At 19.4% G+C, this 15,089-nt stretch overlaps 1 protein-coding gene across 2 annotated transcripts in view; it reads left to right on the top strand.

Annotated features, from left to right (window-relative positions):
- LOC129610809 (heterogeneous nuclear ribonucleoprotein K) overlaps window positions 1-15,089 on the top strand; it is an 82,987-nt gene that overhangs the window by 30,363 nt on the left and 37,535 nt on the right. Inside the window, exons 2-3 of one of the 2 annotated variants that reach the window (XM_055523549.1) lie at window positions 10,261-10,411; window positions 12,724-12,780. In XM_055523549.1, the coding sequence (XP_055379524.1) occupies window positions 10,271-10,411; window positions 12,724-12,780 (198 nt within the window). In that variant the 5' untranslated portion in view covers window positions 10,261-10,270. Of the gene's footprint in view, window positions 1-10,260; window positions 10,412-12,723; window positions 12,781-15,089 lie in introns of those variants that run through there. The other variant, XM_055523551.1, reaches the window with a different exon arrangement.

Here is a 15,089-nt window from a genome sequence, read left to right as displayed (position 1 = left end):
TATTTATATTGTCAATTATTAATTAATTGTAAATTATTTTAAACAATTTAAAATGTATGCACATATTTATTATGTCCTTAAAATTATAAAAAAATATAAACTTTAAATGTTATAAATAATTAAATAGTAATAAAAAAAAAAATTAAAATATCTTGTAAATTACAATTTAAATAAATTATAACTAATATTCTTACATTATGTACATTGCACATATTTTTATAATTTTCGAAAAACAAAATGTTTTAAATGATTTTTAACAAATATAGAGAGCTGCTCTACAAATATACAGGGCACCATACGTTATTAAGTATATTATTTGTTTAAAATTTGAAAATAATATTTTCTCCATTTTACTTTTACAGCATTTCCATTTCAATTTTTAATTAATCTATACATTCTACATAATATTACAATTTCCATTGTAAAAAATTTTTTAAAGCAAATTATATTTTTTGTAACATCTGCATCGCATTTTTTATTATTATATGGCCTAAATATTTTCCGAAATTCGTACTGCACCAATAAAATTCTTGTAGAAGCTTAAAAAATTAAAAACAAAAAAAAACAGTTCCAAGATCTGTAAAATCAAGACTAGTGCAAATATTAGAGTTCTATTGAATGGTTTAAAAGAGTTCCAAAATAAATTTTCAAAAATCTCGACAAATCGTAAATTATATCGTAAAGTTGGCATTATAATTAAAAGTATAATTAATATTGGGTATTGTTTTTTTGTTTTCAAAAATTTTTTATGATAAATTTTCGGAAAAGAAGTACATACAATTTAACCATTAATTTTAAAGCAAAATTTGCCTTGAACAATATTTGCATCTACATAATTTATTATTTTTACTTATACTAGTATTTAGCTCTATATAAAAGTTATATACATATATGTATGTGGTTCTACACAATTTTTATTAAATTATATAGATTATAGAGTATAACAAATAACTTTAATACTAAATCTTTTTTTTTTTTAAATTATAAATGAATAAATTTTATTAAATAAATAAATATTTTTTTTTATATATACTATAATATTATACATTATTATATTAATTATTATAAAAAATAATAAAATTAAGTAATAAAATGACTTTTATATAGATAAAAAAAATCATTTTCTAAATATTTTAATACTATATAATAATAGTATAAAAATTGCAAAAAAGAAATCTAGAACAAGTCAATTTTAATTTATATTGTAAATATATAATTTGTTAATATTTTCGTGAGATAATAAATTTGTTAATATGAAAAATTATATTGATTAAAAAAAAAATAATAGTATAAAAGTTCTTTTCTTACATATAATATAATACATATATATATTATGTAATTTGTACATAAACATATGTTATATTGTATATGCATGTTTGAAGGTATATAAGAAACAAATTATAATCAGTATTATTTATTTTTTACGTAACGAATACATAATATAAGTACATAAATGTACCTGTATATTTGTATAACACGTAATTTCAAAATAGTGTGTAACTATTTTTAGTGTTTAATATTGAAGAAAAGACAAAAACGACAAAAAAATTGATTCCCCTCTAAATTTTTATTGGACAAAAAGTTATCAATTTATTGACCACAACAAATTTAAAATGATAGCAACCCGAAAGATTTCCCGACCGACCATTTCATTTTGTTTTTATATTTATTTTTTTTTTTTTTTTTGTTATATAATGTAATTGTCGGTTAGTCTTATATAGTATAAAGAGAGCTGCCATTTTTTTTTCGTTCTTCTAATTCCTTAAATTTTTATTATTAAAAAAGACAATTACTTTACTTATATAACTACATGTATGTTCTATTACTGCCCTTATTTTTTTTTTCTGAATTATAGCCCTAGAAATTGTGCATATTTAAAGATATACTACACATACATTAATGCTAATAAAGTACATACATATATGTACATAATGTAGTCATAATTGCATTAGTTCTAAAAATTAATGACTAATTTTTTTTTAACGTTTTAAAGACAAAAAAAAAAAAGACACAAGAAACCAGTTATTTTCTATGATTATTATTTGTTAATAATCTGACCATTTCCGTTGCGCACATCAAATATTAATTTACACTTTATTTTATACTTTTAATAATATTTTTAGTATAAAAAGTAAGCCCTTATTACATTTTTTCCTTTTTCTTTTCGCTTTTTTTTTGTAATTTTTTATTTCATTTTACTAAAATTATGTAGTTAGTATTTTATTTAGATTAGATAGAAAGGAATAGAATTAGAATTTTCTGTTTCTCTAATGACACGAAAAAAAAAATATCTAAACGAAATTCCCATTTTATATTTTTATCGCCCCTTAAAAATTTCGATAGTTTGAGGCTACTTTTGTGGGTCTTACATAGTTAGTATGTATATATATATATAAAGAAATAATAAAAAGTTTTTTTTTTTTATATTTTTATAATGCAATCGAATCAATTTGGAAAAAAAAATCTAATAAATATAAGTAACAATTGTATAACAAATTTAGTCTTCATCCGGTTTTCAAAATTTAAAGTTATATTAATTTTTTGTTTTATTAATTTTAAAATTTTCATAAATTTAAAAAAAAAAAATTTTTTTTTCTTAGAATTAAAATTATATACATAAAAGTATTTAAAAAACTTGAAGCATTTTTTTTTTTTAATTTTTATATTATTATTAAATTTTTTTTAATTAAAAAAAATTCAAAATATTTTTTGTTATATTAATTATTAAAATTAATATTTAATTAATTTAATAATTTTTAATTTTAAATTAAAATTTAGTTAAATATATTTCATTAATACTATAAATTTTTATTAGATTTTTAACAAAAAGTGATCAAAAGTCAAAAATTATTTCTATTAATTATTAAAAAAAATTGTATAATTAAAAAATTATAAAAAAAAAAAAATTGGGAATTTTTTTGTTTTACACATTTGGTAATTTTTTTTCTTAAGCAAACAATTTATTGGTATGTAAATTATTTTAATATTAAAAAATAATTAATTGTTTTCTTAAATTTTTGAATGCATTTCTTATGTGTGTAGCAACTTAGTATTCATTATTTAAATTATAGACTTTATTTCTTTTATTTACAACATAAAAAAAAATATATATATATATATATTTTACAAAAATTTTTTTGTCTAATTTTTCAGTATAAATTTATAAATTTAAATAATCAATTATACTTTTATATTAAATTTAAATTTTTATATTAAATATTGTAAATTTTGTATACAATTTTCTAAATAATTCGAAACGAAATTTAAATTAATTCTAATTTAATTTTTTGAAGTCTTTTACTAATTTACTTTTATTTTTAAATTACTTTTATTATATTACAAAACATATTTTTAAACTAAAAATATTTTTAAAAAATTACGATACAATATTACGATATTGTTTTTTTTTATACACAACAAGTAAAATTTACAAGACCTAACCCCATCGAATTTTAATGATATATTTTTCTTTTATGATTTAATTATTATTGATCATATTTTTTTAAAATTTATTTAAAAGTATAAAAGATCACAGTATAAAACACGAAAATATTGTGTTCATAATAACATACATTTTATGTATTAGGAAACATAAAAAAAAATTTTAATTGAATGCAAGCACATAATTATTTATGCTTAATTTGAAACTATAAAATTAATAATATGTTATACTCGTATGTATAACAATGCTTTTAAAGTACTTTTAATTACTGAATTCTTAATGAAATTTAAAAGCAATAAAAATTTTAATTGGTTCGTTAATAATAAAACAGAATTGCCTCGTTAATAATAAAACAGAATTGGCTCGTTAATAATAAAACAGAATTGGCTAGTCTTTTGGAAAATAGTAAATACTATAACTAAAAATTTACTGTGCTTAAGCCTAAGGCTTTAAATTTAAAAATTTTCAATTACTTACTTTTAAATTTTGATTATATAATTTTTAGACCGTTTCTAACGCTAATCATCTTATATACAAAGTCCGAATCGAACCAAATTTTACTGCATTATAGACTCGAATATATAGAGAATTCAAACATTACGTTATATGTTTCGATTTTCCGGTAAATTGATTTTACACCTTTTTTTTTTGGAATGGACCAAAATCAATGCAAATTATTTAATTTAATTTTCCCATAGAACTTAAAAAGTACATAAAAAATAAGTTTATGTAATTAAAATTTGAAAATTACCAGATCAAAATAAATTTTCAAAATTATACTACAATTTTTTTCATATTTTTATTACAATAATGAATTGTGTCAAAGCCTTCGTAAAACAAATTAACATTAAAAATTTTTTTATTTTAATGAAAATTCCATATTCGAAATAAATTATTACACAGTCTTAATATAACAATATATACACTGCACCTATATATAAAATCTTAATTTATTTTGAAATAAATTATAATATATTAAAATTTGAATTTAAAATTTTTCACATAAAAAATTTATTTTTCATATAGTCAAAAAAAACTATAAAATTCTTTAGAAATTAGGTTATTGGCTAGTATATAGCTAGTATGGTTGGTAAAATTATTAAAAAAAATATTTATATTTTAATTTAATTTTTCCTCGTACAGCATTTTCATATATATATATGAATTGTATATATATATATATCATGTATTCAATAGCTCAGTTCCACCTCGTACTAAATTAAAATTAAATATTTAAACAAAAGTCAGAGAGGTAAAGAGAATTTTAGGCGTGCATTATATGAAAACACTAATTAGGAAATATTCAGAAGAAAAAAAAAATTTATAGCTAATTTGGTTACAAAATTTTCAATTATATTTTTTGCCTACATAATTATTTTTCACGCACATCGATTTTTTCTTTTTTCTTTTCTTATTTTCAATAATTTTTTATTGCAATCCACAATAAACTAAAAACAAGTGTTTACCATTTTAAATAATCATTTATTTTATTTTCTTTTGTAATTCATTTTTTTCTTTTTGTATTTTAAATTTAATTTTTACTGTATTCAATATTAAGTACTTGATTTTTTTAAGCACAATAATTTTTTTTTTGTTGTAAATGCGGTGGTTGCCTTGTTTTTACGCTCTTCACAACACAATTCGTTTTAACCTTGTATAATTAAACACTTGTATACTTATAGCTATGTTTATTCATGTGTTCATATTATTTTACTATTTTGTTTTTACTCTTTAAAATTTCAAAAATCAATCGAGAAGAATCAATTGAAGTAATTCTTAATTCGGTATATTTTTTTAAATATATCATGAAATAAAATAAATGGATACAGTAGAACACACATATAGCAAATATGATTTCTGAAGTCCTTTTTTAATTTTCGAAATTTTGAAAAGACTTAACCGGAATTAAATATTAATTTTAATATTTTTTGAGATTTGAAATATACTAATCAAATAAAATTTCTTAAAATTTCGAAGTTTGTAAAAAAATCATTAATTTTGTATATTTTGAAAAATTCGAAATAATTTTCGAAATTTTATAATGTTTTTCAAAAATCTCTTAATACCTATTTTTTTTTTGTAAATTTTTAATATTTACCTAGAATTTGTAATAATTTTCGAAAATTTGTTATATATTTCGAAAATAAGTAATATTTTTCGACAATCTGCAACAAATTTTAATTTTTTTTTATATTCCCCTAAGAATTCAAAATAAGTTATAAACGAATTAAAAATTTAATGATTTCTTCATTTATTATTATATCTTAATCATTTTCATCGTCATTATAAATACAATACATAGTTTTATAATTTTATAAATTTTAATTATTTTACTTGTTATGAGGTGTAGGGTACATTATATTTGTGTAGGATCATTCATTAATTGATTGCTTGCTTCATCTTGCTAAATCAAGCAACAATATTAATACCTACATTCTTAATATATTCAAAGCAAAATTAAATTCATGAAAAATCAAAATGTTTTTTTCTTTCAAATTGATTTGAATAGAAAAACTATCAAGGTTCCCTCGTCTCTTATTGTTAATTTTTTTAATGTTTTGCTTGTTTTTTTTTTGCTTTGAAAATACCGAAATTGCAATATTATAAATAATAACAATAATTTAAATTGAAATAATTTGTTAATATACTTACATACATATATACACGCATATACATAGATATTATACAAAATAGGAAAACAAAAAAAATTAATTTAAATTGTTATAATTAATGCAAATCAAATTTAAATTTTACATAACTTAAAAAAAAAAATAAGTGTTGAGAAACATTTTAAATAAATTAGAAAAATAATTGTTTTTTGCTCATTTCAATAAGCAATTTAAGTCAGAAAACAAAAAAGAAATTCATTATTTCAAGTTTAAATTTATTTAATTTATATGAACGCCTAACCAAGACACGTGCTACTTATGCGTATTTCATTTCGTTTAATGTTATTATTGTTATAATTTGTTAAAAATGTCGCGCGGCATACATTTTTTTGTTCTCAAGCTTTATAAATTTTTTTTTTAGTTTTTGCCAATTTGAATTTTTTTCTTTGTTTTGTTTTTTATTATTACAATAAATTATTAATAAAAGAAAAAAAAAGTAGAAATATTTAAAAATAATAAAACTAACCACCTACATATAACAGACATTATACGCAGCTAGGGTACAGCTACAGAGATACATATTAAGAAACCACAATTTCTTTAGTAGGTTTCTGTGTTATTATGACATTATTTTTCTTTTCTTTTTGTTTGTAAAGATTTTTTATTAAATTTACATTAAAATTTTTATTTCCTTTTTTTTTTTTACTTGGTTTTTTTATTTTTTCCATATATAAAATTTGTATACGAATCAAAAAAAAATATTCAATATTAATATTAATAATTCTCATCGAACAGAAAAAATAAAAAAGTACATAACATAACACACCACATTCCTGTTTATACATAGATATTCACCACCTATTCAAAAAAAACCCACTTAACTCTGCCTTTATTTTTTTCTCTCTTTGTTTTCTTAAATTCTAATTTTTATAGCAGTGATTTTGAATTATTATTTCCTTAAAGGAAATTTTAACAAATTTATTGTGATATCACAGTAAAATTACTGTCTAAAAAAGTAAATTTTGTGCCGGGTAATGGAAATTTGTAAAATTTAATTGAATTTCCTCGGAAATATATACATAAATTGAGAAGTATAATACATACGAGTATAAATGTATCAAATTTTTCTTAAAATTTTTGAATTTTCTAATTTTAAAAGAAATTTTTCAAATAGAGCAAGGTAGGGATATTAAAACTGAAAATTCAAACAAAACAATTAAATATTTTTCATAATTTACCTAAAAGATCAAGATCAACGAAATTATATTGAAAACGAAATTATTCCGTGTTCCAAATAAAAATTTTCAATATTTTGTAGCTTAAACAAATTATTTTTTGTTTTCAAATTTAGAATTAACAAATATTTCAATTAGCCTAATGGATTTTATTAATTTTTTTATTAGAAATTTTTTCAGTATTGTTTTTCCATATAAATAAAGAAATCTGTTAGTCTATTATACTCAAATTAAAATTTTTATTTTAGATATAAACTTTGTATTTTAAAATTTCTTTTATAATGCAAATTTATTTGCGAAGATTAGAAATTTTAAATGAATAAATAACAAAAGAAAAAATTATTGTGTTTAAAATTTCAAAATTAAATAAACGAAATGTACACATACATAGATAAAATGTATATAATATAAGTATTATCGTAAATAAGATTTCAAAAGTAAAAAGTTAATTTAAATTATAATTAGATAAGGCTTATAAAATTTGTTTTCAGAAAACTTTTTCTTATTATATAAATATTTATTTTTGCTAAAATTTTGAATGTTTCTGAAAGCTTAAGTTGTTTAAGCATAAGCATGTCTTTTCAAGAAAGAAAATTATTAAAATAGGCATAAGTTAATTATTAAGGTCTAATTCTTTTGCTCATTTGCTTTCTTTACTTACCGAGTATTCTAACTTCGAAAATGCAGTATTACCACACAATTCAGCTTATAATTGTAAATTATTGTTGACTTGTGTATTAATACGGTGTTACTGCATTTTGTAAGTCAAGATATATTAAAATAACAATGATTAGTGACTTATAAATTATTTTTTTATTGGTGTAATGAGTGATGATAGTATTGTACTTATAATCACTTATATTATAGTACCAACCCTTAACGTGTTCTAATTAAAAATTCTTGTTTACGATAATAAATTTATGGCTATTCGTGTACAAATTTATCTACCTATGAATAAATTTCAATTTCAATTATTAAAATTATTACATTAATGAGAAGTTGCATATAATACTATTCAAATTTTCATAAAGTTGCAATAAAATATTAATTACTTAATTAATATAATCATAAAATATTTATAAATTTTATGATGTAATATTCTATTAATATTCTCCTACATAACAGGTTGATGGTAGGCCAGGTACATAATTATAAAAAACAAAACATAAAAAGATAATAATAATTCTCTGAACATCTCCTCTTTTTTATTTTACTTGTACTCAATAAACAAGTTTAATATAATATATTTTAAAAATCACTGTAAAATGAAATTTCATTCATATTTAAAAATAAAAAAAGAAAGTTTCAAAATCACTGAATCGTGATCTTTTATATATAAAATATAACATACATACTTGTATGTCTATACGAATACACTTTATATAGTAGTATAAGTTCATTATGTAGGCATAGTTATGTATTTGACTCAAGTTTCTATTTATGAATTTGAAAAAAAAAAACAAGAAAATTTGATCTTGTGAATTTTTTTTACGCCGGTTGAAATGACATCGGGTAATGCCGCGCGCATTTTTTTTTTTTTTTGCCATTTTCTTATTTTTCTTTTTTTAATTCCCATTTATTCTCTCTTTAAGTTTTCAGTTATATAGATAAAAAAATAAGCTAGTATAACAAGTTTACAGTTTATAATTTTGATTTTGTTTTAATTTTTCTTTTCATATTTTGTATAAAAATTATTTATACATTAAATTTTTGTTTTTTTTTTTATTATACAAACCTGTGTTTATATTAACTTACAATATAAGAGAAAAACTTAATTTTAGAATACTATATTCACATATTTACATACATATTTACATATTTATGTTTATTACTTATATTAAAAAAAACTGTAAACAGAGATATTAAAAAATTGTCCAGCTTAACCATGAGATATTATTCTATTTGTACAATAGTTATTAAATACAGATTTAATACAGAATTTCCTATTTTTATTTTCAAAAAAATACAGTGGAGCTTCCATAATTCGAACAATTCTAACTATAAAAAATAACTATGGAATAGAGCAAATTCTACAATTTGGAAAAATACAATTAACTATTTATGAATTTAAATAAAAATTAAAAGAAAATTAATTTAAAGAAATGTTAAATTAATAGCAAATTGAGTTGAAATAAATAGGTTAATTTATTTTTTTGTTACCATATATAACTAACATCTTGACATTACAAAATTATCAAGGCCTGGATCCATCTTTTTTTGTAAATGTATATTGTTAAAACTGCACTAGTAAAATGGACAAAGCTTGAATTTCAAATTTTTCTATAGCTTTCTTGAAAAACATGTAAATTCGTTATCTGTGAAATGTCTTTCTCTCTTAGAGTCAATGCCTGTATTTCTTCAGCCGTGATTAATATCCAAAACACAGAAATATAAATTTCACCAAAACTTCTTCTATTTGGTTGGATTTCTCGTCCACATACACTACTAATTTAAAAAATTATAAAATATATGTATAATTAAAATTGTTATACCATTTATTTTTATTTTAAAATACATTGTGTGTTCAATACGATTATTAACTACATATTTGCTTTTTTCACTGCAAAGTATTACAACTACAAAATAAAAATAAAAAAAAAAATTAGATTTTAAATAGAGAAGAGATTAAGTTGAGATTTTGAGAAGTTAAACTTTATTTTTGTTCTTGTTTTTGTTTTATTTTTGTAAGTTCGTTTTTTTATCTCTTCATGAAATTTTTATTGTTTTTTTGTTTTTAGTATCTAAGAAGATTTTGTTATGTAAGGTGTTTCACAGTTATTAAAAAAATTTTTTTAATTATATATTTTATACAAAAAAAAAACAATATTTTTGTTGCATAACTTTAAAGGTTATTTATTGAATTTCTTCTTTTGATCGTAAACACAAACTCGTATTTATTTTTAAAAATATTTTTTAATAATAAATTTTTATAAAGAATAAATAATAAATTATTTTTTTTCTCTTTAATTTCTAGATCTAACAAGATGAAACGTGAAAATAATCAAAATGAAGATAGCCAAGATGGTAGTGACAGCGGTAATGGTGGTGGCAGCAACTCAAATAACAATAATAAAAGAGCTCGCCGAAATAATGATGAACAATTGCGTTTATTGATTCCGAGCCGTGTAAGTTTTTTTTTTTATAAAAAATTTTTATAAATTTGAATATTAATTGTTATGATTATATAAGTAATTAATTAAAGAAAACACCTCGTGCTTTACGGTATAAGAAAATTAACAAAAAAAAACTTGATTTAATATGAACAAAAAAAAGAAACTAGTATGATAATAATAATTATGTTTGTTGATAAACAATGGTATAATCATGAAATATGGTCAAATATTAAGATAAAATAAAGTGACAGTCATTATGTAGCTGCAAAAAAATTTTGAAAATTGTCGAAATATATATTCAATTCAAAATCGAAATACATATTCCTTAGAAAATTTTTTAATAATTTAATATGTATTAAATTTTCTAGAATTCCGTAAATAATTTTCTGATTTAAAATTTTAGTCTTAATATTATTCTCATTCTTAAAATCATATATGTGATATTTTCATATCACTTACGTACATCAATATTTGTATATCAATTTAAATTGTATTTTGAAAATGTTAAAGAGAAAATTATTTTTGATTTTTAAGTTTAAAATATATGTATCTAAGCAATGACGATAAAATTTTTAATATACTTGAATGAATATTCTTAGAAAATTTGTCAAATATATCATGAAATTTAAAAAGAAAATATTTATTGATGTTCTTATCACACTTAGAAGAAAAATGGGGTAATTTACAATATTCAATTACAATATTCATAAAAGATTAAGATTAAAGTTATTTTAGTTGCAAGTTGATTGATGGTAAATTACACTCCTTAAAAAAACGAAGACTTCTCAAATTTTTGAATAATTATAAAATTTTTTTTAGACCATATCCCTTATTCAATTTTTTAAATACATATATGTATGTATATCAGCTTTCCAGTATGTCAAAAATTTGACAATCTATAGTCAGATACATTAACGGCTTGATTTTGTAAGCATTATGTAATCATACAATTATCTGCAAAAAAAACCTAAAATGACCATAAATTGCACTTGCATCGTTTATTGGAATTTATGTCACTTGCTTTATTGCGCATTAGAATTTATGACTAACGTCAGTTGCAAGTATTTGTCATGAATCAAAAGCAGTATTTTCTCTTATCATGCTATCACTTATAATATCTATACTGCAGATATTTAGAGAATATGTATATATCAAATTGCTTTTTATTTTTTATTCTACATTATAAAACAACTTATAAAATATATAACTTAATTATTTATTTATAATTTTGAAATTCTAATTTCCTATTTGTTATAGATATTATATTCTAGACTCATATATATTATCATGTTTGTTCATATGTTAATTTTATAATCAAATTATATAATCAATCAGATGGAATTATTTAATTGATTAATCATAGATGAATAACAATAATATATCTAATTAATAAATATATTTTATATAATATTTTTCTTATTAATATATTCATGATATAATATGTATCCATATGTAGATATACACACTGTTTTATAATTTTATGTAAGAAATAATTACCTTGTTTAAGTTTTATAGGCGAATAATGTTTATTCGTTAATAAAAAAAAATACTAGTACAATAAAACTTTTAATATTTATTCCAATTCTTTATTTTTAAAATTAATTGATAATTATAACAAGCTTCAGCGTATAATACTGCTGAAGCTTGTTGTTTCTTTTTCATATGTATGAATAATTACATAAGTTATAATTCATACGTCATACCGTATGTAATAAATTATAGTGACTTCGAAAATACAAAGAAATTATAATTTACACATTGTATTACTCTTGAATTTAATTTCCCTTTTTAAAATGAAATTAATTTAAATAACACTTTAACAAATACTATATACGCACTATATATTCACAAAGGTAATTATGAAACATTTACGAATCCATTTACGAAAATACTGTAAAGTTTATGTTACTGTCATATCCAACAAAACATTAATAATTATTATTTTTACGAGTACTAGTAGAACAGTAGGGATTTATTATTTTTCTCTCAACTCTTAATTATTTGCGACCTTATTAAATTCACATCTCTTGGAAATTTTATTTAATATATTGTTTAGTGTAAATGTAATAATGTAAATATTGCATTTTAAATATTAATTATAAATAATTAAATATTTGATAATAATGTAAATTTTATAATATTGATAACAATGATAATATTACAGAAAAAATTTAAAATATCACCAAAACATGACAAACAATTCTCTTTTTTTTTGTCGTATTATTTTCTTAAAATATATTTCCCTTTTTTTAAGAAATTTAAAAAACTTTATATTAATGTCACATATGTTTTTCTCTTTTTCTTTCTCTCTTAAAAAAATTTAGATTGCTGGTGCTATTATTGGTAAAGGTGGCCAACATATTCAAAAATTGAGAACTACGGTAAGTTAAATTTGTTTCTTTATAAAAAGAAAAGAGAAATTATTTTTTTTTTAAAGTCATAGAATATAAATAAAATTTTATTTAATAGTAAAACGATGAAATTTTTTTTTTGTCATAATAGAGAATCAATTTTTTATTTTATTAAATTTTTTTTTTTATTTTAATTTTGATCTTTTTTATATATATATAATATTAGTAGTAATTTTTAATTTTAAAATTATTAGTTTAAAGTGATGCAATATCAAATTTGATTGGTTTGTTTTTCCTAAATTTCTCTAATGAAACAAAAAGTTTAAATCATTTTTTTTTCTACATACACATGTTATATATATATATACAAAGAGAAAAATATATATGTATAAAAAAATACAAAAAAAAATGCTACCGCTTCTATTAATTTATAACAAAATATTAATAAAATAAAAAAAAATATTAAACTACCTAAAATTTTTAACTGATAATTGATGCTAATTTAACATCACAATAAAGATTTTGAAATGTTTTTTTTTTTTTAGCTAAACTAAAAATAAATTGCATCTATTTCCCTAAATCTTGTAAATTGTATATTTAAACAAAAAACTATACAAAACTTTTTCTATTTTACTATATTTATTTTTCTACCAATTCTTACTCACTAAAATTAAAATTTTAAGTCATTGTGTGCCTATTTAAATTTTTATATATATTTATATATATATATATCGTTTTTTTTTTCTAAATACTTACCAGTTATAAATAATAAAAAATAATTTAGTTAAAATAAAAAAATATATATACATATATTTAATTTAGGTTTAAAAATGCAATATTATTTTTATAATATTATAAGCCAAACAAAAAAAAAATTAAACTACAATCTATTTTTATTATATATACAAAAAAAAAAACTTTAAATGCAATTTTAACTAAAATAGTTATTCTTTTTTCTCTCCCGCCCAATCTTTTTTTCACATATATGTCCAATAAAAAATAAAATAAATATATAAACTTGAAAACCAAAAATATTAAAAAACGAAAAAAAAAACCGAATGACACCGTCCGCATATGAAATTTTGTTAATTTTGGTATTCAAAAAAATAAAAATAAATAAAAAACTTGTGCCTGATCCTGGTCTTACACCATGACTGTTATGTCAAATATAATATGTGATTTTTTTGAATACTTCAACTACGCCTGTGCCATGAATGAATATGAATCACCAACTTGCCTGCTCGCCATGATTGCCTGATTGCCTGCCTGCCTGCCTGCCTGACTGTTAATCTGATTGCCTGCCTCTTGTGAAAAAAATATACACAAAATGTATAAAAAAAAAAAAAAACTTTTTTATAAATCGTGAACTGAAATCATCGGATATAATAAACCAATCACCGACCAAAAAACATAAAAAATAAATCACCACCAAATCATATATATTTTTATATATATACATATTATAAAATATATATATTGTATTGTGTCATGTGAAAAATGAAAACTTGAATCAACTTGTAACCAAAATATAAACTAAAATTCGAAAAATCAACGAACCACCTGTGATATCCTGGGATTTTTAAAACGTAATATCATTACAAAATATATTTTGTATATCAATGAATTTGCATATTAATTACTTACAAAAACAAAAAAAAATAAACGAAATCAACTAATTATTGTGAATATTTTTTGAAATATTAAAACGCAATAATTTAATTTTTTTTTTTTTTTTTAAATTAAAATAACATTTAAATTTGTTTTACAAATAATTTACAAAAAAAAAAAATTTGAATTTTATTAATCTGGACTCTGTAAATTCCATCCATTTTAATTTCATTTTGCATTTTACATATATATTAAATAATTAAATAAATTTTACCATTTTATTAAAATAAATTCATTTAAATAATTCTTCTTACCGAATATAAAAAAAACAATTAAACCATTTAAAAAAAATATTAATTAATTCACATTTTTATATTTTTCAATTTGTTTTTTTTTTTTTTTTCTAAATCATTTTCAAAATTTTAAAATATTTTACAAACGTTTTGATAACTTATGTGATTATTGAATAATAACTTAAATGTTAAACTTGCAAAAAAAAAAAACAAAAAAAAAATAATTGGAAAAAATATCTATGTTTTGTCCTTTGTCTCTTTAAAATCTTGACTTTTATTTTTTTTTTCTACCAAATATTCGAATTTGATCGAAATTTTATAACTAATAAATCATCAACTTTAATTATGTTATTAAATAAAAAAAAATTGAATCATTGTAAATCGAAACAATCAACAACCAAAATAAATCAACCAACCAAACAACCAACCACCACCACC

The sequence above is a fragment of the Condylostylus longicornis genome, unplaced genomic scaffold, assembly GCF_029603195.1.
Source record: "Condylostylus longicornis isolate FDR11 unplaced genomic scaffold, ASM2960319v2 ptg000048l, whole genome shotgun sequence".
NCBI lineage: Eukaryota > Metazoa > Arthropoda > Insecta > Diptera > Dolichopodidae > Condylostylus > Condylostylus longicornis.
The sequence above is the reverse complement of the archived record's forward strand: the minus strand, read 5'-3'. Positions and strand labels throughout refer to the sequence as shown.